Raw genomic sequence first — 25030 nt, 5'->3', positions numbered from 1 at the left:
GGCGAGGTCACCCCACCGAGGGGAAGTGATCAACAAGTGGGCCCCAGAGTCCACGCCAGGCTCCCCATATTAGGGCTCCCACATGGAGACTGATGTCCCCTCCGTGCATGGTCTTTGCTTGGTTTCTGCAGGCCCCCTCTGGGCCCAGATCTGTTGGCTGTGTTGGTCTCCTTGTGAATCTCCTGTCCCCTCCAGTCTTTCTGTCCCCCAACTCTTCCATCAGACTCCCTGTGCCCTGCTCAGAGTTTGACTGTGTGCTTCAGTCCCCTGCTGGGTGGAGTCTTTCGGAGGACAGCTATCGTAGGCTCACTTCCTTTCCCCTCTCTTCAGCTGCTTCCTCTGTCCTGCACAGAACTAAACTCCAGATGGATTAAAAGACCTCAACATAAAATCAGACACACTAAATCTGTTAGAAGAGAAAGTGGGGGAAGAGCCCTGAACTCATTGGCACAGGAGACAACTTCCTGAACAGAGCACCAACAGCCCGAACTTTAAGATCAACAATTAATAAATGGGACCTCATGAAACTGAAAAGTTTCTGTTAGGCAAAGGAAACAGTTAACAGAACAAAACAACAGCATACAGACTGGGAAAAGATCCTCACCAACCCTACATCTGACAAATGCTAATACCCAAAATATATAAAGAACTCAATAAATTAAACAGCACCAAACACAATAACCCAATTTAAAAATAGGGTACAGAGCTAAACAGAGAATTCTTAACAGTATTGAATGGTTGGGAAACACAGAAATGCTCAATGTAATCAGGGAAATGCAAATCAAGACAAGGTGGAGATTCCCATCTCACACCCGTCAGAATGGCTAAGGTCAAAAACTCGTCACAGCACATGTTGACGAGCATGTGGAGAAAGGGGAACACTCCTCCACTGCTGGTGGGAGTGCAAACTTGTTCAGCCACTTTGGAAATCAATCTGGTGCTATCTCAGAAAAATGGGGACAGTGCGACTGCAAGACCCACTATATCACTCTTGGGCATACACCCAAAAGATGCTCCACCATACAGAAAAGGACATTTGCTCAACTATGTTCACAGCAGCTTTATTCGTAATAGCCAGAACCTGAAAACAACCTAGATGTCCCTCAACCAAAGAATTGATAAAAAAAAAAAAAAAAAAAAAGCTGTGGTACATTTACACAATGGAATACTACTCAGCTATTAAAAACAAGGAAGTCATGAAATTTCCCGGCAAATGATGGAACTAGAAATGATCATCCCGAGTGAGGTAACCCAGACCCAGAAAGACACACATTGGATACACTCACTCATAGGTGCATATTAGCCATATCATGTAGGATAAACACACTACCATCCACAGAGCTAGAAAAGCTAGTAACGAGGAGGACCCGAGGGGCAGGATGCTTAGTTCTCACTCAGAGGGCAAACAGAACAGGTGCAAGCACATTCTTAACAAGACAGAAACATTCACAACAGAATCCTCACTTCTGTAGCTGGTCACATGGCCTTACCTGGTGTTCGTAACCCCCACCTCGTCCTCCTCTTTTGTGTTTCTTCCACTGGAGCAAGTACCCAGCAGGTCTTTGTTCTTTACCTAGAGGGGAAAGCCACGCCTTTATTCCTGAAATGTCTAGGTCTTATCCTGGGTTTCTTACCCTGTCTGGATTAGGCTGTAGTTTCTCAGTGATATTAATCACAGGACATGGTAATGCCAGGAGACACCGGAAGGGTTCCTGTACTTCACCGTGGAGAAGCAGGCTGGTTTCCTTCAGACAGCCTGCGTCGGTTACTCCTCATAATGCACTAATTGCTTTCTTAGTGTGCTGACTTTAGGGAAGGAGGGGTCCCAAGTGGCCACGGAAGCCTTGACCTCTGTGTCTGTGGAATGTTGGTTATGCCTCCTGGCAGAAGCAGTTTCCATCTGGAACCAGAACTTCTAGGCCAGCAGAGCAAAGTCACGGGAACGGGAAGCAAGGGATTCCTGGCTGTGGGAGTCAGGGTACCGTGTATTGGGTGCTGGCTCAGAGCGTATACAACTTTCTGGACGACTCTGCTCTAGCCCTCCAGGCTCGTGTCACACTAGTTGACACCATAACTGTCTTTAAAAGTGTCTACCAAGCCACTTCAGAATAACGGGGAACATGGCGAGACCAGTGAGTTCTGTGCACATGAGCTCACTACTGCACTTCTTTTCCTGCGAAATGAACTTCCTGGATCAAAGCAGTACTGTGCCGGACATCACGATGTGGAGAAGGCCTTCTGTGAATCTAAGGATGAAATATGGTGGATAAAGCCCTCTGTGAGTCCATGGGTGGACTCGTGATGGCGGCTGACGGTTTTCTCAGAAGCATTACTTGCAGGAGGGGCAGACCCATAGCCACAACACCTGCTTGGTTAAGAGCGATGCTGCCCTTTCCATCATGGCCCAGTGTAGTCAGTCTGCCGCCAGGTTGCTAGCTGGTCACCCAGGGGAGTTCTGCCACATACAGGGGCCCTAGTGTGGTCTCCGCTGTTGGCAGATGTGGCGCTCGGCAGCAGCTGTAGCCAGGCCAGCCTTGGTGAGTGGAGGTCCATGTTGTTGAGCCCATGCACAGTCTCCCTCTCTGCAGCCATGGGTCCACAGGCGTGGCCGGGAGAGAGGCTGCCTCTCCACAGAGAGGTGCGATCTAGCCACATATCTCTTCCCCAAATGTCCCTTTAACCAGTTTTCTATACTTCTTTTAAGTCCTCAACTGTCCAACCAACTGTTTTCCTCAACAGCCTGTGAGTTAGCTACAGTCACGTACCTGACATTTCTCTTTCCAAGCGTGTGCATTACCCAGAGGGTGCTCAGCATGTACTATAGAGTGTTAAGTTATAAAGATATTGTAGTGCTTTGGACATTAATGCTATATTCTGTCTTAGATGTTGGCCTCTTGGGGAAAAATTTTTTTTAAGTCCAAGATTATGAATATTTTCTCTCAACCACAAGGTGGCAGCAAATGTCAGATTTTTGTACTTATATAGTGCTAGCTAAGACGACCCCCCCTTCAGATTAGAAATTCTATTTGAAGTTAATGTGTTAGTGGAATATACGGGATGTGGTCCTCTAGGCAGCGTATTAGACTGCTGACTGAAATACAAATTAACAGTGAATCCGCTAGGCATGTCAGCGTATTAGACTGCTGACTGAAATACAAATTAACAGTGAATCCGCTAGGCATGTCAGCGTATTAGACTGCTGACTGAAATACAAATTAACAGTGAATCCGCTTTTTTAAAAACGTAATTCCTTCAGTATAAGGGGTCTTATAACTTTATGTAAACGTATCAGTGCTCTTTGTCATTTAAAAGAAAAAAATCAAGTTTTGCGTTTAAGAGGACAGCTTAGGAGGGCCTCACCTGTTGGAGACAGCTGCTGTGGAGGAGAAGCCTGTAATAGTGCTCACTGGGCTCCACGTCTTGGCGGCAGTTTTGAAGCTCTGGATTTAGCATGATTAAGGGATGGAGAACTGCAAACAGACGGCCACCAGGTCGCGTTTAGAAGGAGTGAGGATGCACCTTTATTTATTAGTTAGTGTTCAGGCAGTAACATACTTTAGTGTAACCACCTTTAATCTGTCTGAAAGGAAGCGACAGTGTTGTGAGGTACTGGGCTGTGGTGGTGACTCAGCGCTGCTTGCACCGTTAACGCAGGGCAACATTAAATCTGAAGCAGGGTTATTGCTTCTGGGAGCTAGAGTCCTTTAAAGCATAAGGCTGATTTCCGTTATTCGGGTCTTTTAATAGCAGTGATGGCTGCTCTTCAGAGGCTCCACGTGTGACTCCAAGCACCTGTGTGGCAGCTCACAACTGTCTGTAACTCGAGTCCCAGGAAATCTGATGACGTCTTCTGGACTCCATGGGCACCAGGCACATGGCACACAGACAGAACACCACATACAAAAATAAATAAAATTTAAAACTTTCATTATAAAATAGAACAATAATACATTTTATAATTTGAATCATAATAGTTTTGTTATACATGGATGATGTCATAAATTTATACAGATATTTCTTAATCCAACATATTAACTCTTACTTTTTATTATGATGAACTTCTTTTTTTCTTAGTTTAATTATGTGGTGCTTGTTAGTTGATTTTAAAAAAAAAAATCTGTCTTCACCTAATGAACTATATATTTCAGAGAACTTTGCATGTTTCATTGTTGAACAAGTAACGTATGCTTTATATCCTAAGCATTTTCCTGGGCTGAAAAGAGATTGTAGTGTTTAGATGGAGGTGATCGCCGAGGCCCTAGATGGACGCCTTGATGAGGACCAATACAGGCCAGTCCCTTCTCCCAGGGAGTCCTCTTCATAGGGACAGACCTTAGTCAGATCATGGAAATGATCACAGACGCAAAACGTGACGAGGAAAGAAGTAATGTAGTTCTGCCGTAGCATGTAGCAAAGGGACGTGGTGCGGGTGGGGCACCAGGCGAGGCGCCCGAGGAGTAGTGTCGTGTTGACACCCACATTTACAGAGCTTGCTGTGGGGATGGGCTGGCAGCAAACAGACGGGAAGGGGTGAGGAGGAGTTTGCTGCCAACAGGACAGATTCAAGTTTGAAAATAGTATCTTTAGCAGTATTTTAGAGGTAACTGAATCTGGGAAGTCAGTTAGAAGCCTACTGTGGTTATCCAGAAAGATTGCGATAAAGAACAAATATGAAATAATCGGGAAACATGTAGAATTTGAGTGGTAAAATTAAAAAGATGTTGACGGGGTCAGCTTGGGAGACTGAGGAACAGAGAGATGAGAAGAGCACTGCGGTGTTTTCTCCTAGCCGCACGGAGTGGCCGCCTTCACTACACGGAACGGGAACGGCTTTTACTTTCAGATGTGTGGAGTTTTAGGATGTGTTCATTCTCAGGGTGACAGAGACGCCACTAGGGAGAGCTGGGTCTGGAAGTTCAAGGAGAAGTTGAGGCCGGAGATACAAATTTAGGCTGCACTAGATTGTCAGTAGTTGAGGCCGGAGATACAAATTTAGGCTGCACTAGATTGTCAGTAGTTGAGGCTGAGGTGGTAGAGCAAGAGGAAAAGCAGTTTAAACTCAGGCCTAAGAAGGCCCCGACTCCAGTAATAGAGGAGCCCGCAGAAGGGTCCAGAGACAGGAAAGCACACCCGGGAGGCCTCACATAGCGAGCGCTGCAGGAGCAGGTCACGCTGGGCACCATACACTCCACATGAGTGGAAATTGAGGACAGCGAAACGAAGCAAGGAGCAGTCTGCATGCTGATAAAATGTGCATTTTCCTTTCATCCAGGCACATCCACTATCCTCCTTGCTAGAATAAATTGTGCAGATTGGCCTAATGTATGTGCAAAGCAAAATGTCACTGCGTTTCCCGTGGTGAAACTGTACAAGGAAGGTGAGAGCCCAGTGCCGTACGCTGGGATGCTGGGAACGAAGGATCTTCTCAGGTTTATCCAGACGTAAGTACTCAGCTTCCCTCCAAGGTTCCCAAGTCCGAGGCCCGTAGCTCTAACTCCGCACTGTGCTGACTTGCTTTCAGTGGGCTCAAGGATGCTGGGGCTGAGACCACGGAGTGAATAGTGATAATGAGACTTTGTGTATGTTCTGCCACTTTGATTTCATGAGACAGATTTTGAAAATAATAATTTTGTTCAGTTGTCTTTGTAATCTATTGTTTGCTATAAACTGTAAAATATCTTTAAAGTTAATTTTGAGCACAGCTGTATATTTATGCAGAAACAGGATCTCCTGTCCAGTGAACATAGCATCCATCCAAGAAGCAGAAAAGTACTTACGTGGGGAGTTATATAAAGACCTGTTCAGCTCTGCTAGTGTGTCAGTCCTGGGGCTCTTCAGTCCAGCCATGACATCAGGTAAGCAGAGTTGAACACTCACGTTTCTTTTTTTTTCATGCTTGCTTTGGGTGTGCGAGTGTGCGTGTGTGTGAGAGTATGTGTGTGTGTGTGTTAACAGTTGCCCATGAGTGCATCTGCAGAGGCCAGAGGCTGACAATGGGTGTCGTCTTCTGAGCTGTCTACCTTATTTGTTGAGGCAGAGACTCTTACTACACCCAAAGCTCATGAATTGGCTGGACTGGTTGGTGAACGCGCCCTGGGAATCGGCCTCCACCTCGCGGTGCGGGGATTACACTGCTGTGCTCAGCATTTATTCTTTTTCATGTGGGTTCTGGGAACTGAACTCGGCCTCCTCATGCTTGTGCACCAAGTGCTTTACACACTCAGCCATCTCCTTAGCCCAAACTGAGCCTTTAAGTCACACGGTCAAACACTCATTGCTTAGGAGTTACTTAAAAGAATATCTACTTATAGAGACTTTTAAATATATAGAGAAAATTGAAGAAAAACCTATGACATAATCACTCGAAGAACTGATACTACTTTTCTTACTGCTGTGACCTGACACAAAGCAGCTTAAAGGAGCGGACTTATTTTTACTCAACGTGGGAATATAGCCCGCACGACAGGGAAGGGGCGGAGGTGAGGGAGTGAGGCCGCTAAGCACATGTCGCCAGGCCAGGAAGCAGACATGATTGTCAGCTCTCGGGGGGAGGGGGGCCTTTGCCCCCCCCACACCTTTGTTTTTGTTTAATTTTCATCTTATTTTTTTCTTGCATTGAGAGTATTTTTTTTCATACAATGGACCCTGATTATGGGTACCCTTTCCTCCACTCCTAACCAGTGCTGGTTCCTTTTCACCTCCCCTCCTATGTGGATCCACCCTTTCCTGTCTCCCATTAGAAAAGAAACCAGCATCTGAGAAATAATAATAAAATAAAATAAAAGATAGAACAAAAAACCAACAAAAGGAAAAGAGCCCAAGACAAGTTGTAAGAAAGAGGACTAGGTTCAGAGAGACACTTGTTCTCACAGCTTCATACCCAGAAGTGTGTCTGCGTAGACCGGTGGCTCTCAGCCTTCCTCATGCTGTGACGCTTTAGTGCAGCGCCTCATGTTGTGGTGAGCCCCACTATAAAGTGACTTCGTTGCTTGCTACTCCATAACTGTAATTTTGCCGCTGTTGTAAATCGGTAATGTAAATATCTGATATTTCTAATGGTCTTAGGTGGCCCCTGTGACAGAGTTATTTGACCTCCCAAGGGAGTCACACCCCACAGGTTGAGAACCACTGCCTTAGGCTTTTGCTTTTTGTTTTTGATTTTCAAGACAGGGTCTCTTTCTATAGTCTTGGCTGTCCTGGACTCACTTTGTAGACCAGACTGGCCTCAAAACTCACAGCGATCCGCCTGCCTCTGCCTCCCAAGTGCTGGGATTACAAGTCTGTGTCACTGTGCCTGGCTTTAAGCTTTTATAAATCAAGTCAAGTAGAAAAACCATCATAGATATGCTGTAAAATGTGATGTCATTTTTTCCATTTACCTATTGCATATTTATATTTTTATTTCAATGTATTTGGTCTAAAACAGTGTATCAGCGTTAATATGTTTTTATTTTATTTATGTAAGTACATTTTCCTCACCTAATTAAGTATTGTTCATAAATGTTATGGCTGCATAGTTTGATTGGATGAATTATGTTTATAAGCATATGAATGTGCTTGTAGACACAATAGTATGTCTACAAATAATATTTTATACTCTTTTCCTTCTCTATATGAAGAAAGTTCTTGAGTCTGTGTGGATTTTGAACTAGTTTAATGGGAATAGATTTTTAGTGAAGTAACTGTGTTTTCTGTAAATTATGTTAATTATGTAATTGCACATTATATTTGCTACTCATTTCAAAATGGGGTCTTAGTGTTTGTTTAGTGTATCGCTTGAGGTAGTTAAAGACTAATGATATTAAGGCTTGCTCTTAATTTCCAGTTATTTTCCCTCTTTTTTTTTTTTTTTAAACCTTGGTTTAGTGATAGTTGTAGTTTCGTTCTGGTGCTGTGATGAAGTAATCCAACCCAAAGCGACATAAGAGAGCAAAGGGTTTATTTCAGCTCAGACTCCCAGGTCACAGTACGTCACGGAGGGAGGTCAAGGCAGGAGCCTGAGCACCGGACTGCTTGCTGTTCCCTGCAGCATTACCTCCAGTCAGAGAACTAACTCATGGCCACGAAGTGCAATGCTTTCTGGCTCAGCCTCTGGCTGTCTCTCCGGCTCACGCTCAGCCAGTTTTCTAGCCTATTTATGAAGCGATGGTGCCACTCACACTGGCCTGGGGCCGGCCACGTCAATTCCCAGTCAGTACAGCCCCTCACAGACCAACCTGGTGCAGACAGTTACTCGTTACCATCATCTCAGATTGTGTCAAGGTGACAGTAGAACCCAGCTAGGACAGTAATGATTTTAAGAACCTCGTATTCTACCAGTTGATTTAGCCAAGTGGTGACAGTAATAATTTAAAAATATGTTTTCAAATCTATTAATTTTGAACATTCCATTGCTGTTAGATATAAAATGATCTTACCCTAATCAGTCAATATCTGCCTGTACTCTTTTGTTCTACTGTATAGAATCTAATTTACGTTATCTTGTTGTATCTTCTCTTTTTAAAAATTATACTAAAATATACATAACATAAAGTGTAACACTCTGATCATGTGTAATTCTATTACTCCCATGTGTAACAGGCCACTTCATCGTGTTGTTTTCAAGATATTTAAAAGCCAAATGACCTACCAAAAATAAATAATAACAATATGAATGTGTGGCCTTGAGTGACTGTTTTAGAGGACAAAAACCCTAGAAAGGCTAGCTTTTCCATGTGTGTCATTTTATGAAAAACTATGAGGGGAGTGGTCAGTGTTTGGTGCCTGCTATGGACTTTGTGGTCTTTGTGGTCTCTTGATTGCCTGGCTTCCTGGAGCTCTCACTCACAGAGCTTCCTTCCCAGAAAATTTGGAGTCTTCAGATAACTAGAAGCACAAACACAGTAAAGCCATTAACACAAGGATGAGAGGTGGTGTAGTCAAACAGGAGGGAGTAATTATGGGAAAGTCCAGGAAACACTGCAGTTGCTCATAAAACAGCGGGGTAACAGCTGCAGACAGGAAGAGGGCGTCCTCACCCTCTCACCATCTCCGTGTAGCAGGCTACAGCAGTCAAGTTAGGGTGCCGTCTCCTCTTGAGAAGGCGCTCTGCTTGTAAATCATGGGGGATCAATGTAAGAAGCTGTGTGTGACCATGTTTGTACCCGAATGGTCCAGGAACGCACAGCAGTCATTGTTCAACAGAAGTAAGAAGTGTGCTAAACTAGGTGAAGGCAGTTGGGGGGTCAAAGTGACGCGCTATAGTTGTGCTGTGTCTCTCTTAGCTAGGCTATTCTCAGCCGTGTGTCGGGAGTTCTAAATTCCTTTTACATCTTCTAGGTGTGCTTAGTTTTGGTTTGGGAAAGGCAGACATTTATTTGAAAATAATTAACACTTTTCACTGTTGAATGAGAGTGTGTATTGATGAAAGTCTGTAGTGACTCTTTTTTTAAAAAAAATTCAAATTAGTATCCTACTAAAAAAAGATAACGACTGACATTTATAAAACACCTACTTTGTATCAGACATTGTTTTTTTTTTTTTTTAATCATTCATAGCAACTTATTGTAATGGTTTGAAGACATACAATGTAAGTGTTAGGAGAGCAGGAGTCGCCCTTTTGCTCACAAGTTAATAGCTTTTTACACGTGTTGAGAGATGACTACATGTAAATTTTATCATTATTGGAGTGCGGTCAAATACTTTCTTACATTGATTCTGTATTAAAAAATATGAAAACTCCCTCCTGTGATTTACAGAAGGAAGACATTTTCTCCATGGCTCAGACTGTCTCCCACTGCAGCTTCCCAGGTAGCTGGGACTGTGGGCACGCTAAGTCACCATTTGTACCCACTTTTGTGTACTTCTTTTATAGATAGTGTCTTCCTCGTATTTGAGGTCGCCTTATCGTCTGCTTTCACGTGCAGCTTTCACCAAGGAAGTCAAGAACGTGCCTAGTTTTGAATGCTCCGAGGAAAACCCACAGCCTGACGGAGAGCACAGGGTTCTATGTCTGTGGGCTGCAGACTCACGCTGCCCTCCTCCGAGGCTCTTACGATTTATTAACATGGAGGTTCATGGAGGGGCTTCCAAGAAGTCAGATCCATGAGTCAAAAAGCTTCTGTGTGAGGAAATTATATGAGATCATTAGTCTTTTTCATGGTTACTTAGCAGACAGGAAAATAACTGAGACAGACTGGCCAGGGTGCAGCCTTCATTTATCTCAGAGATGAAGCCGTGCACTCAGCGGAGTTGGTGCTTTCTTAGGAGTCCTTCCCACTTTAAGTATTGTGGACTAAAACACATCTGAAAGTTACTGGCTTATCACTAAAATGACCTGTGATAATCGAGCTGTGAGTGCTACCTTAGTCGGTTTTATTTACAGCCAACAAATCGCTTGGTTTTGTGGAAAGTACTTTTGTTTTTTGTTTTAAGCAGAACCTTTAGTTTACCTGAAGATGCACTTGGTGATACTCACCCTGTGAATGTAACCACAAGGGTTTCCTTCAATAGAAGGAGTCACCTTAAATCACCTAGTTGCCTAGGCACAAGGGTCTCTCCTCTCTACTTTCCAGTACTAAGTGCTGGGGCTGTGGGCATCATCCACTCCACCTGGCTTTTCTGGGACTCTGAACTCTGGTCTTTATACCTTGTAGCAAGCTGTTTATTGGCTGAGTCATCTTCCCTAGCCCGTCAGAGTTTCCTCTCTGTTGAGCTGTTGTGATGTTTGTGCGTGGCAGTGAACCAAGCATATGGCTTTTATGTGGCAGGCATTCAGCATTTACCCATAAGTTTACAGACTTCTGTTTTTTTGTTTTTTTTTTCTTCATTAGTTTGTAGTGATTAAATTCAAACTTACTTCTTGGTTATAAGGTATTAACATGATGTAATATATACTGTTTGGGAAAACACATTCAGAAATCCACCAAGACACTAGCTTTTTTAAATCATGCATATTAATGAAGAGGACTAATACAAAAATTAGAGTCTAACAGTAACTTTGAAGAAAAACGAGAAATGGCACAGGCACCTCATAGCTGTATCTGACAGGGCTGGAGGACTGGAGTTTCTTGTTTTCTGTCTTTATGCAATAAGTTTTTAAAAATACTTGTGTAATTTTAAGGCTCATATTGTATCCCATGCACTTACACCTCTCTGCAGGGTGTATGTAAGAAGACAGCTGTGTCAGTTTTCCTTGTTTTAGCAATACACTAAAAAAAAAAAAAAAATCAAGTACTTATTTGGTCATTCTGTGTGATTAGAGTGCAACGCTTTTTAAACATTTATTTTTATTTTATGTGCATTGGTGTTTTGCCTGTGTTTATATCTCTGTGAGGTGTCAGAGCCTCCCAGAACTGGAGCCATAGGCAGTTTTTAGTTACCTTGTGGGTGCTGGGAACTGAACCCCAGTCTTTTTGAAGAGCAGCCAGTGCTCTTAACCGCTGAACCATCTCCCCAGCCCCTGAGTGCTATAAATCTTAAAAATGACATTTAGAGAAGATTTGTTTAGGAAACCGCACAGTTGTGTCAATGGCCATCTCTTTGGCAACAGTGCCACAAAACAGGGTTATTTGAGCTGTAATGTGTCACCACTTAAGTATTAATCTTTGTAATTTAAAGGCAATGAAGTTCTGCCATCTATAAAATCTGCCTAGCACACATGACGTTAGAGTTTCAGAAGCTTCTCTCGTCTGTGTCTCTGCAGCCAAAGAACACTTCAGGGAAGCGGGAAGGAAGCTGAGAGGCTCAGTCATCACGGGAGTTTATTCTGAAGATGACGTTTGGATACTGTAAGTTTACTGTTCTTCTAACTCTGGGGCGGATGAGGAGATGGAATAAAACGTGTGGCTCGTCTTTCCACAACTGATACAGGGATTTAGCAGAACCATAAGTTAATTTTCAGTCAACATGCAAGGTGACCAGTGTATGGAACTCCATGCATGCTCAGCCTGCCCCCACCTTCCTGCCTCCCCACTCCCATGTGTACCCGTCCACCCCAGTATTCTAGGTTTTAACTTTTCTTCCAGGAATGCGTCAGGAAGTGCCGTGCCGATTGATTCTTTAAGTATTTTTTTATTCCCTTTGAAGTGCCCACAGGAGTGATCTTGGCCCCATACTTATTTTTGCTCCTTTAAGAGTTTTTGTCTTTGGATCCTGTTACTTGTGCTCTGTGTTTGCTTTTGAATTTTTATAGTGTTGAGAATTTCACCACTTCAGTGCTGTTTTGTTTTGTTTTTTTTGCCATGAAAGAATATGTTGAAAAAAAAAATCAAAACTTGGCATTGCTGTGGGTCACTAGTATAGTTTAGTTGCTGTAGAATAAAGGACTGTACTACACATTTGGAGATTTTTATCAACACACATCACATTCACCAAGAAGAGCTGGGGTGTGTGTGTGTGTGCGTGCGTGCGTGTGTGTGTAGACTTGTTAAGCCCCAATAGTTTGTGCTTTCAATTTTTCTGGCTATAGTGTTAACTAATTCTTTTGTTTTGAGCTCAAATATTTCGCTTTGAACACTTCTTGATGGGGAAAGTTAAGATGCTTTTATAAAATTAGTAATTTTTTTTTAAAAAAGGAAGTATTGCTGAACCAGGAAATAGGTGACTTACCTATCTGATAATGTGTAAGTTACCTACTGTTTTCTGCTGCTAACTTTCATTTAAGATAGTAAGAGCTGGGCCAATGTTGTTTTCAGAGTGTTTAATTTATAGGCAGCTAGCTTGTCAATTTGGCATCTCCTCCGGGTGATCTGAAGAGTGTACTCTTAAAAGTTTTCATGGTAGTGTGTGTCTGTACTTTCTTCTAGAATGAGCCAAGTTGTTACACACACCACGTACCTTTACTGGCAGTGCCACACAAAACATTTTTCACTTGATTTAGAGGATTAGGGGTTTATCAGATTGAGTAGCAAAAGTGGATTCTTCACACCTTGTCTGGAGTTCCTCACTGGGGTTCAAGTGTATGCCACTGTTTGCTCTCTGAACCCCATTCAGCTGTGAGACGGAACGACAGGCACTAGGTTTGGAAGTGTCCTGATGGTTAACTGAATATCGGCAAGGCACTCGCTACGCTGCCTGGAGTATTGTAGGCCTGCAGTCAGTGCCCTGCCTTACTCAGGATGCCTGTGAGCAGTCCAGGAAGGTGGAGAGCCGAGCAGTGTGTTCCAGGCCCTGTGTAGACATTTAGACATTCTCTTAAGAGAGAGTCGTAGAGAAGACACCTTTAGATCATTGCCGATTTCTTTTAGTGGAGATTGTCACGACTCTTGAACTTTCTCAGATAACCGTACACTTATGTTTGTCTGGAAATTGAGAGAAATTTCTCCTTAGCAGTAGGGCTTTAAAAATGTTTATATTTTGCTGTTGTTTGAGACAGTGCCTCAGTATATAGCCTGGGCTGGCCTTAAACACATGACCACCTTTGCTCAGTTCTCATAGCAGGGTTTGCACCACAAACCGTCCCACTAGCGGCAGGGAGGCTTCCATGTGCTGCCTCGGCTGGGAGGTGCTAGGCTGAAATGTTCATGTTTTTGGTGACTTGCTGTGCCTTGGTTTGAATTTTAATTGTATCTTTCTCCACAGGTCAAATAAATATGCTACAACTCTCCCAGCCCTGCTGCTGGCCAGGCCCAAAGAAGGTAGAATAGAGAGTATCCCACTAGACGCCACCCTGGTGCAAGACATAGCTCAGGTGCTAGCAAATGCACCACTGGAAGCGTTTGTGAGTATATTGCGTGTGATAAGTAGCTATCTGCAATAAAATTCCAATTGATTAGTGATCATGTATTAGCGTGTAACGTTTCAGCTTTTGGAGGCTCTGGGGTGTCTTGTTTTGTGGCTGAATACTTGCTTGGTTTGGTTTTGTTGTTCATTGATTGTACACACAGCTTTTCTGATTTGCTGCTAAAAGTTTACTGGCTTCCTGGGGAAGTGCCTGATGTAAGGTGAAGCTGGTCACAATGCAGATGGTCTACAAGGGCCGCACTTCCTGGTTACTAGCTCTACGGTGCCCTTGCTGCTTTAGAGTTTCCCGTGTGTAAGGTGAAGAGTCACTGTTGGGACTAAATGACAGGAGTGCACTTTGTAGAGAGTATCTGGTCTATAGCAAATGTTCAGCGAGTACTAGCGACTGCTACAATTTATACAGTTTTTAAAAAATATTTTATTTCATGTGCCTGCATGTATGTCTATGTGAGGGTGTTGGATCCTCTGGAACTGGAGCTACAGACAGCTGTGAGCTGCCATGGAGGCGCTGGGAACTGAACCTAGGTCCCCTGGAAGAGCAGCTAGTGTTCCTAGCTGTTGAGTCATGTTGCTATCCCAGTTTATACAGCTTTAAAAAAGCCACCTTCTGACCCCCTTTCTAAGGCCCACTTAATGGAGTGCCAGGCAAAACAGATGTAACCTGGGCTACTTGGTTTCAGTAGTTAGAACTCTGCACATTTGTCTGTCTGTGTTTCTAAAGTCATGACAGGGTATTATTGTCAGCTACAAATATTGAGTGAATGGACTGTGACCCAAATACTAATTCATTATGAACTCAAATAAGTGTCATCTTTCAAACAAGTCTCTTTGTTGCCTCCCCCAACCCTCGTGCTAAACTAACAGGTTATAGTTAATCAAATTGTTGAGTTAAGGTTTTCCAGGGTGTAGTTACTGTAATTTTTAGTGACTCTTTCTCAAATCATGAGTCTTTTTGACTCCCCTTGTCTTTTTGGCTTCCTGGCTGTCAAACGTGGAAAGTGTTCGGGGATCACTGCAGTCTGAATGCCTGGTCTCGGAGGGCAGGAGAGTTCTTTAGGAAGCACCATAGCATTTCAAGTGTCTTAGCTCATAGTGAGTGAGTCCAGCTGAAGTCAGCTTCATCGTGTATTTCTGGGGCTCCGTGAGATCTGTCCTCATTTAGGAGGGGAATGTCACACATGTAGAGATAGACAGCAGGTAGGACAGAAAGCCAGGCTGGGAAATTTGAAGAACTAGACCTAGGATTTAGCTTGTGATGTAGGAAAATCTAAGATGATGGTTTTGAGTTTGAAGAGAAAGAAGTGGAAGAAAAGTAATGAGTGGCAGAGGGAAGGCAATTTGATGACTACAAAGGGCTTTCCAGCTGGATGTTTCAAGATGAAATAGCACTGTGCAAAGGTCGTCGTGTCACCTAAAAGAGTCAGGTTGTTGGTGGGGGTTTCTAGTGACCCGATGAAGTGGAGCCCGCTAGCTAGGCAGAGCATTCAGTTAAGCTCCTTCCCCAACGTTCCCCATCTGGTAGGAGACGATGGTCCTAGCTCACAGTTGCCTCCAGGGGGCGCTGTACCATTGTGCTGAGTCTGCAGCAGGATACTCTTGTAAAATAGAATGGTAGAAAATTAGATTTCTCTCTCCTCACTAAATTCCTTTCAGTTGCTTTAAATTCAGAAGAGGCAAGATTGGCTTTTGGGTTTGCTTAACACATCTATAATTATTTAAGTCATCCAAAAAAAATCACATTTGGAAAAAGTATACTAGTCATAAATAGTGGGGAAAAGGTTATAATGTCAGTGTCTAGCATATGTTTTAACACAAAAATTTACTAGAGGGAAGTATGAAAGAGTTTTGTCTATCATGTGTATTAGCTGATCTGAATTTTTATAGAGCATCAGCCAGCTAATGTTATCTTAAAGTCTGTTAGCCATTTTATTTTGACTATAACTCATTACTGTGAGGTAGGATTAAATAAGAATCCATTTTAAATTTTACTTAACTGTAGTCAAATCTCTGAATGAAAATGTGTGAGTTGCATTTTATAAACTAAAATTGTATGAGTGATTTGAGCATCGTTTATTGCCCACGTTTTTTTGTTTCAGGAATTATCGGTTTTTTGGTTTTTGTTTTAAACAGCCAGAAATCACTGTGGAAAATCTTCCCGTGTATTTAAGACTTCAGAGACCATTGCTTATCTTGTTCAGTGATGGCAGCCTAAACCCTCAGTATAGGAACACAGCCCTGGCGCTGGTGAGGCAGAAGCTGCTGGACTCCTTTACCCCTTGCTGGTTAAATCTGTAGGTATATGTTGCATGGTTTGGTTTTGCTGTAAGAGATAAAGGCTGGGGGACACCTATGATGTGGTGCACGCCTATAAACGCAACAGTCATGAGTTCAAGGCCACCCTGGGCTACATAAAGCAAGTAGGAAGACCACATTTTCATTAGGTAATGAAATTCTATAGCCTTTGGGATTAACACGGGACCAAATACACCATCATGATATTTCCATAACTAACTCCTCAGACAAGTTCCAAGATGACCTTGTTTAGATTTGACTTTTATTCTAATATAATTGCAGGTAATATTATTCTGATTTTCAAAACTAGTTGATGACCATTGAAAACAGTGGCAGATAAGAAAGTAAGCGTTGTGATATTTACAAACTTTAGTCAGTTCCTCTGTGTGGGCAAAGTCCCCAAACAGTGTTAGAGGTGTCAGTCAGTGCACCTGTTAGCGGTATTTTCAGCGTGTTTAGATGAAGGACTGGTGTGCTTCATCAGATGGCTGTGAGCACAGTTCACATGTGCACACATGAACCTTGTTAAGACTTGGTGAAAGACTTGCCTTTTTTAAAAAACTTAATTGAAAAGCAGCAAAAATGTGGCAGTGTACATTTTTGTTGTGCAGTCTTACTAACATTACATCTCACTCTCAAGGCAACAGTTACCTAGGTAACTACTGTTGTAGGTCTCTAAAGCAGTGTTTCAGGTAATGTGAAATGCGCTGCACTGGGAAGCTGGGCATCGTTCATGTAGGAATGTGGTTATTCTTTTAGATCTTTAATGTGTAATTAACCCCCTCCCCAAGGAAAGGCAGAGTCATGGGAAAGAAACCATTGTAAAAGGAAGCATCCTGTTATATTTATGGAACAGGCCAGTTTGGAGCCCATAGGCAATGAGGTGCTTAGCTAAACTTTAATGAGAACTTACTGATTGTGTCAGGCCTGTGTTGATAAGGCGTTGGGCTTATGGTGACTTTCCTGGGAAGTCACTGGCTGCCTTTTTTCCCCTCCCATGATAAACTGCCCTATATCACAAAGAAATCTTAAAAGAATTTTATTATAATTGTAGACCTCTTGGTTTTGGAGAAGTCTTTTCATAAGCTTTCTGGCAGGCTAATACTTGCTCTGTAAATGATTATTTTCTTTTTTGTTGTCATAGAAGGAATAACAGCATATCCAATCGTCCCTTCTTGCAGAAAGAACACTCCCGTGGGGAGGGGAGTCTTGAAGGCGTACTTTGGCTCTCTGCCGCCACTTCCACAGCTGCTGTTGGTGAACCTGCATTCAGGTGGCCAAATATATGCGTTTCCTTCAGCCCAGTCTGTGACGGAACAAAGCCTTGTCTTGTGGCTTCAAAAACTAGAAGCGGGACTAGAAAATCCCATCAGTAAGTTTTCTGTTTCCTTTGGTACATGGAACAATGCATTTTGTTGCGTGCCGTTCTGTGTCCAGTGGAGGCTGGGTTTTGTCAGGTCTCTTATGGGAAGCTCGGGCACTCAGCAAGCCCGAAACCAGAAGTGCAAGCCCCGGGTGGAAAAGGGTGAAAAGTTCAGGGTGAGCCAGGTGAGGGCTGTGAGGGCCCCAGCCTGAGCGAGTCAGGGCTGCTTCCTGAGCAGTTGGTAGGGGAGGAGCCTCGCTTGGAGCTCCAAAACAGAGGGGTAGAGGCAGGAGCCTGGGTTTGTCTGGGTGGACAAAAACCGCGGCTTCCATAGCAGCCCACCACTGCTTGTACCGGGAGACGGTGGTCATGGTGGAGGAGTGAAGTGAAAGGATTTATTTTGTGAATGAGGAACATTATAAAACTTGGACAGTGCAAGGAGTTTTGAGGGTGAATGTGTTTGATTCACTGGGACTGGGGGTGCCAGGGATACTTGATCTACAGGTAGCAAAACAGCTCTACCATAAGAGGGAAAGTAGTTCTTAATTATCCTATCGGAGGGGGAGGAACTCCAGGACCGGTCAAAGCTCATTGGTTGAGCACCAAGACACCAAGACATCTTATTAGCATAGAGTGGTTATCTCTAGGAATCCCCAGGTGCTTGCTGAACTGGTTTCTTATAAGGAAAGGGGTGGGCTGTAATCTCCGTGAGGGCTGTGTGGTGCTCTCTAGAGGTTCTGGGGTTCTTCGGGTCAGGTGGAGAGGGAACTCTGCTTATACTGCGCCCAGTGGCTGTTCGGAAATGCCAGACTTTGACCTTAATAGAAGGGTCCTAGAGTTGTATAGGTTTTAAATGTTAATTGTAACCAATAAAGATGTGTGTTGTTTTAATTGAAAATCCCAGATCGTTCTATTTTACCAATAAAGACTCAGGTTCAGCTGCTATGGTAAACAAAAACAAAAAAACAAAAAACCTGTTAGCTCAGAGAGAGAAAGCGCCCAGTTGACTTTCCTACTCAGCTTGCTTCTCCATGGAAAAGGCCTAAAAGTCTCACTAGCTCAGCTGACTGTCCAGGAAGAAAAGGCCAAAAAACCAAAGGCCAAAGTCTTGTTAGCTCAACAGCCAAGGAGCTGAGGAGCTCAAGAACGAGAGAGCTAAGAGCCAAAGAGCTAAAAGCTTATTAAAGGTTATTAAATCCAGTGTACAGACAGCTCCTGGATTAAAGGTGTGTGCAAGGCTGGCTGAACCACACCTTAATAACCTGTTTACAATAAACAGTTCTTGGATTGAAGGTGTGTTAGGGCTCGACCACAAGAAACAGGGATTTATAGTTCAATCTGAGGGCTCACAGTGGGATCACCAGCAGATTTTTACAGTTGACAATCTCATGGATCACACTGAGACCAAATATCCTGCAACAGAGGCGAATGGGGGAAGCTGTAATGTTCATATTTGCTGTGAGTATTAGTGTGCGCATCGCATTTCCTGTGGAACAGTGAGTCCTCAAGCCTTGAGTGGGGGCCACTGCCTCCCTGCTAGGCCCTGAGTGGGGACCACTGCCTCCCCTGCTCAGGCCCTGAGTGGGGACCATTGCCTCACCTGCTAGGCCCTGAGTGGGGGCCACTGCCTCACCTGCTAGGCCCTGAGTGGGGACCACTGCCTCCCCTGCTCAGGCCCTGAGTGGGGGCCACTGCCTCCCCTGCTCAGGCCCTGAGTGGGGACCATTGCCTCCCCTGCTCAGGCCCTGAGTGGGGACCATTGCCTCACCTGCTCAGGCCCTGAGTGGGGACCATTGCCTCACCTGCTCAGGCTCTTTCTTTTGAATACTGATGTGTTTGCTGAGTCCACGTTGCTTGTGTGCGTTGCCAGTATCTTCAGAGATGTGGGTCTTGTAATATATTCTAGTTTAAGAAATTGTTACATTGGGAACATTGACCTGCCAAAGTGGAAATCTGTTGTGGCATCTTTGTACGGCTTTCAGTTGCAGGTGTCACCGGACAGTCCGTATACAGCTTTTCCTATACGTGATAGTTTGTCGTCTTTCTATAGATGTAAGAAAACATATAATTCTGTAGATTGTGAGTAATTTATGACTAGTACATTATTATATAAAACCCTGATTCTGATTACTGTGACAGTGTGTATTTCAGACCGAGGGTGTCTCCATCGGCACACACTCTTCTGTAGTAGCAGCTAACAGAAGGGAGTCTTATTACCCACTGCTCTAATTCTCACTGGAAGCTGATGTTGTGTAGGGGTTACTCCTAGAAATAACCCTGGATGAAGGGTAATAATAACAGTGACTAGCATCACTGGATGCTACTAGGTGTGAATGTTCTGATTCATTATTATTTACTTCCCCTGACCTGTACCCATAGAAGTGTTCAGTAACCACTTTAAAGTCACAATTAACCAGCTATTGAAGAGCTGTAATTTCCAACCTAGATCTCTTTACTGTAGAATCTCAGTTCTACATGTGTGTGTGCATGCATGTGTTTGTGTGTGAGTGTTGTGTGTATGTGTATGGTGTGTGTGTGCACGTGTGCGCGTGTATGTGCGTGTGTGTGTGTGTGCGCGCATGTGCATGTTCAAATGTGTATGAACGCTTGTGCTTGTGAGGCCTGTCTTCCTTAACTGCTCTACACTTCATTTCCTGAGGTAGGGTCTCTCCCTGAACCCTGAGCTGACTAATCCTGACTAGTCTAGCCATCTTGCCCTAGAACCTCTTTTCTCTGCCCTGTGAGTGTTGGGACCAGGTCAACTTTGACGTTGGTTCGGGGGACTCTGACTACTGAGCATTCTCTCCAGCTCCAGAGACAATTTTTAAAGATTGACAAGTGGAAATATTTTATTATGTGCATGATGGTTTAATATATGCATGTATTAGGGGATGATTGAATCAAGCTAGTTAACATTTGTTACCTCACATACTTACCATTTCTTTGGCGTGAGATCATTTAAAATCTGCCATTGGGGCTGCAGAGATGGCTTAGCAGGTAGACGCGCGCAGGTTGGCTGTGCTCACAGTGTGCTGCGCATTGCTGTGTGTCCTGTTTGCAGCCATACCATACCACTCAGTTACTGCGGCTTCGGAGCAGGTTTCTTTAAAGTGAGACGTTTAATTCCTCTGACTCCATTCTTCACTTTCTAAATTGTTTTGCCTACCCTGTATCTCTACAGAATGATAGCTAGACAATATTATTGTTTTAATTTCTGAGATAGGTCACTGGCTGCAGCATTTTCCTAGAGACTCAGAAAATGCTCACCTTTACTATTTAGTGTCAAGTCACAATGTGAAAGGAGGGCTCGGTCCTTTCTTGCGTGTGAGGGTGTGCCCTTTCACCTGCAGCTCTTGAGCTCTCTGGATGCTGGCTCTCCTGTCACCTCTTACAGGGTCAGCTGAACGCTACCACTTGGCTCTCAGGGGCAAGTCCTACGTGCTCTTCCAAGTAGACGGGCTGCATCTCAAATAGCTTTAGAAAACATGGATGCTCAAAACATAGTCCTGAGCTCCTGACCTGTCTTTCTTGCTTAGTGCTGGCTTTCTCCTCTGCTGTACAGGGAGTTGTGCAGCTTCTTCCCTGATACTTAAGACTAACAATCAAGTAGGGCGATATGTTTAGGATCTTTGATCTTTGTAGCATGTAAACTTGAAGGTGTTAAGATTCTTCCTGGCAAGGGCACCCCGAGGTGTCCTTGATTCTGTACCACAACTGTTGCCAGTAATTCTGAAAGAAACACAGTACTCCTCCATGTCTCTGGCGCCTCTTCTGTACAGCTTTTAATGCCCTCACCACCTCCCTCACTGAGGGCTTCCATCATTTCTGTGTTTGTGCTTCTGTTCCCCCCGCCCCCCCCCCCCCAAGACAGGGTCTCTCTGTGTAGCCCTGGCTGTCCTGGACTCACCTTGTACACCAGGCTGGCCTCGAACTCACAACGATCTGCCTGCCTCTGCCTGCCATATTTCCCTCAGCAAATAACTAGCAACATTGAAATGTCAAGCTCCAAAAGGCAGTGGTTATGCTTCAGAAATTTTTCCCTTCCCTTAAACTAGATTTTCCCTCAAAGATACTTTAGGTGAATGTAACAAACTGGACAGTCACTCTCACCCCTCCCCCATGCACCACCTTCAGATGAGCACTTCATCTGTGGGTCACTGTCGTCTGCTAACTTAGCAGAAAACGGGTTTGAAGCCTGAATTTTGTGAGTAGCATAATTTAATGCCTCAGCTGATGTACCAGGTTCTAAACTGGTCTAGTTGAGCAGTGCAGAATTTTTGTTTGAGTTTTTTTACTCTAATAAGCTTCATTTGTACTTCTGAAACTTATAAAGGTGAGTATTTGATGTATGAGAGATGCCCAAGTTTGTATTTTCAGAGCACTTGTTAGTTTTGCATGTAACACCATAGAAATTCTCCCATCACAACTTGTTTTTAAAAGCTTACTTCATATATTTATACAGTTTATTTCTCAAAAAATACTTTAATTAGGACAACTAAATTTTTTTGTAGACCTTTTGGATAGCCAATTTATCTCATCTGTTATCAGCTTTAATCAGTTTTACTCTTCTAATGACGAGTATCTTATCATTTAAAATATTTTCACACAGTATATTTTGATCATACTTTTTTCGTCAGCTTCTCCCAGATCCTTCCGGCTGTCTGTCCATCTAAGTTCATGTTATTTCTCTCTCTCTAAAAGAAGAAAAAAGACAAATCCAACCAGCCAACCAACAAGCTATACAACAAAGTGGGTAAAAAGAACCTAGTAAAACAAAAGATATCAAAACAAAACTTGAACAAAAACCATGGAGTTCATTTTGAACAACTGCTGCCTGGTGTGAGCTTGCTGTGCAGTGCCACTCTACTGGAGAGGACTCCCCGTCCCAGGAGGAATCAGTTACAAACAGCCTCTTGACTGGGGAGGAACCTCTGTGCCCACACTCCTTCTCGGTGCTGGGATTGCACTTTAAAATTATTACTTGTCTATAATTAACTTTAAAAATGGATTTGTTGCCAGTGGTGGTGGCGCACACCTTTAATCCCAGCACTCGGGAGGCAGAGGCAGGTGGATCACTGTGAGTTCAAGGCCAGCCTGGTCTACAAAGCTAGTCCAGGACAGCCAAGGCTACACAGAGAAACCCTGTCTCGAAAACCAAAAAAAAAAAAAAAAAAAAAAAAAAAAAAAAAAAAAAAAAGGATTTGTTTTCATATGTTTTCATAAAGTGTGTGGAAAGGAAGTTGACCTAAAACCAGAAATGCTTCAAGATTAAGACATTGCTAATATGAGTAACAGTGTTAAATATATTCCAAAATACCTTTTTCTGTAATGATTCATAGACGTAGTTACTTTCTGGAGCCAGGGAGATGGCTCGCCTGGGACGGTGCTTGTTGTGCCAGCATGAGGGACTCAGTTTGATCTTTAGCATTCACATCAGAACGAACAAACAAAAGCCGGGTATGGTAGCAGTCACCTGGAATCGCATCGCTGAGGAGGCATGAATGAGCAGATCTGTGGCGCTAGCTCACCATGACCAATAGCCTGGGGAGGGAAAGGGCTTGGCTTACACATCACATCATAGCCCATCACTGAAGGAAGTCAGGACAGGAAGTTAAGCTCGGCAGAAACCTGGGTCTAGGGCTGATGCTGAGGCCATGGAGAGGAGATCGCTAATTAAGAAAATGCCCCGCAGGCCTGCCTACAGCCTGATCTAATGGTGGTATTCTTTTAATTGAGGCTTCCTCCTCTAGGATGACTTTAGCCGGTGTCAAGCTAAGGCAAAACTAGCCAGAACACCCACGCACACACATTAAAAAAAAAAAAGCTTAACAGATGTGGTGGCACACACTTTTAATCCCAGCACTTGGGAGGCAGAGGCAGGCAGATCTCCTGTGAGTTCGAGGCCAGCCTGGTCTACAAAGAGAGTTCCAGGACAGCCAGGGCTACACAGAAAAACCTTGAAACTGTCTGAAAAAATGTAATTTTCAAAATTGAGCAAAAAATAAGTCACTTATAAAAAGCAGTCATTTAGGAGTGTCAGAGATGGTGCAGTGGTTAAGAGCACTTGCTGCTCTTGTAGAGGGCCTGGGTTCAACTCCCAGTGCCTACACTGGGTGGCTCACAACTGCTGGTACCTCAAGTTCCAGGGAACCCAATCCCTCTTCTAGTTTCTGAGGGCTCCCCCCCACACACATAACAGAGAGAGAGGAAGGGAGATTACCCCCGTCTTCTCTTCTACACACCCCCACTCCCCTTTACTTCTGCCTCAAAACCCAAGGTGGAGAGCAGTAAAGATGACTCACTTCTCCTCTGGCCTCTGGTTGCATGCTGGGAAGGTGCACACACTCTCCTTACACACCCACAAACACTAATGCAAGTGAAGATGGCTGATAAGGCCTTTCTACAAATATGCATTTCAAAAAAAACCAAAACACTTTCTGGCTATGTTCATACAGTGACTTATTTATTTCATCTCTATTAATCGTTAAAACTCTTGCTTGTCTCTTCTTCCAGCCGTCTTACCTGCTCAGGAGTGGAAACCTCCTCTTCCAGCCTTTGACTTCCTAAGTATGATGGATGCTTCTATGTCTGAAACTCCCGCAAAGAAAGTTCTGGAGTGTCAGAAAGAGACAGAGGTGCAGGAGAGTGCTGAGCGGCGGCTGGGAGACAAACCAACAAGCAGGAGAGAGCCGGTTGAGACGCTCAGAATAAAGCGCTGGAGCAAGAGTAACTGGCCCAGAGAAGCCGAGGAGCCTTCTCTTCGCGGTGACAGGGAGCTGTGAGCGGACCTTACGGGCTGGCGTCTCTCTGGGGCTCAGGAAACTCAAGGTTGATTCTCTTAAGGGCTAATGCTGTTACATTGTCTCTAGACAAGTGCCATCCGAAGGGATTGTGATACAAACACCATATGTGAAGTTTCTTAGTAGCTACACTTAAAAACCATAAAATCAGAAGACAAAGTTGACTTAAAATGTATTTCACCAGTAAATAAACCCCAGACAACATAATACAAATATCAAGTCCTTAGAATATAGTTAATGCCGTTCCTCACCGTGGAGAGCCATGTTTTGAGTGCTTGTTTGCCACGGGTGGTGCGTGAGTATTGTATTGGGCAGCTCGCCTCACACAAGCACTACTGTAGTTTGTAAAATGGCTGGCCAACTGAGAACAGTAACCACTCTCTTCACTCCCTGCCGTCCTCCTCCCGTTTCCAGCCCAGCCCTTTTAGACGTTTCTCCCGACTGTTTGTCCTGGTTTCCTTAGCATTCTTGAGGTCCAGAGTTCTCTTCCCAGCAGCGTGAATAAAGAGAGTAAGTATAATAAAAGGGTGTCAGTTGAGAAGAGTCCTGACGTGACATTCGCTCACGTTCATGTGGGCTCCTTTCTGCAGCTTTCAGAGAGCACTCATGAGAAAGATCGGGGCAGGAGAGTCCTCCCCAGTGGCACGCAAGCAGGAGCTATTAATTTAATGCCTGGGTTATGAACAGGAAATGCTCCCCTCCACAGACTACAGAGCTGAAGTCATTAGTCCCTGGGTGAGATCTGGCAAGCCTTCGGCCCTGATGGTCCAGACTTTCCTAAGAGGCATAAAAACAAAATTCTTTAACCACCGAGAGGCAGGAAATCTCGTGGGCTTGGTGTCTCACTGCACAG

At 43.9% G+C, this 25030-nt stretch overlaps 1 protein-coding gene across 1 annotated transcript in view; it reads left to right on the top strand.

Moving 5' to 3' along the window:
• Positions 1–24159, top strand: part of Txndc16 (thioredoxin domain containing 16) — a 67824-nt gene extending 43665 nt beyond the window's left edge. Inside the window, exons 13-19 of the mRNA XM_051142927.1 lie at positions 5273–5441; positions 5719–5855; positions 11684–11768; positions 13561–13699; positions 15853–16013; positions 17196–17386; positions 23891–24159. Of these exons, the coding sequence (XP_050998884.1) occupies positions 5273–5441; positions 5719–5855; positions 11684–11768; positions 13561–13699; positions 15853–16013; positions 17196–17386; positions 23891–24159 (1151 nt within the window). The remainder of the gene's footprint in view (positions 1–5272; positions 5442–5718; positions 5856–11683; positions 11769–13560; positions 13700–15852; positions 16014–17195; positions 17387–23890) is intronic.
• The last annotated feature ends 871 nt before the right edge of the window (positions 24160–25030 follow it).

This window comes from Acomys russatus, chromosome 3 (genome assembly GCF_903995435.1).
Source record: "Acomys russatus chromosome 3, mAcoRus1.1, whole genome shotgun sequence".
NCBI lineage: Eukaryota > Metazoa > Chordata > Mammalia > Rodentia > Muridae > Acomys > Acomys russatus.
Note: the sequence above shows the minus strand (reverse complement) of the source record. Positions and strands in the feature narration are given on the sequence as shown.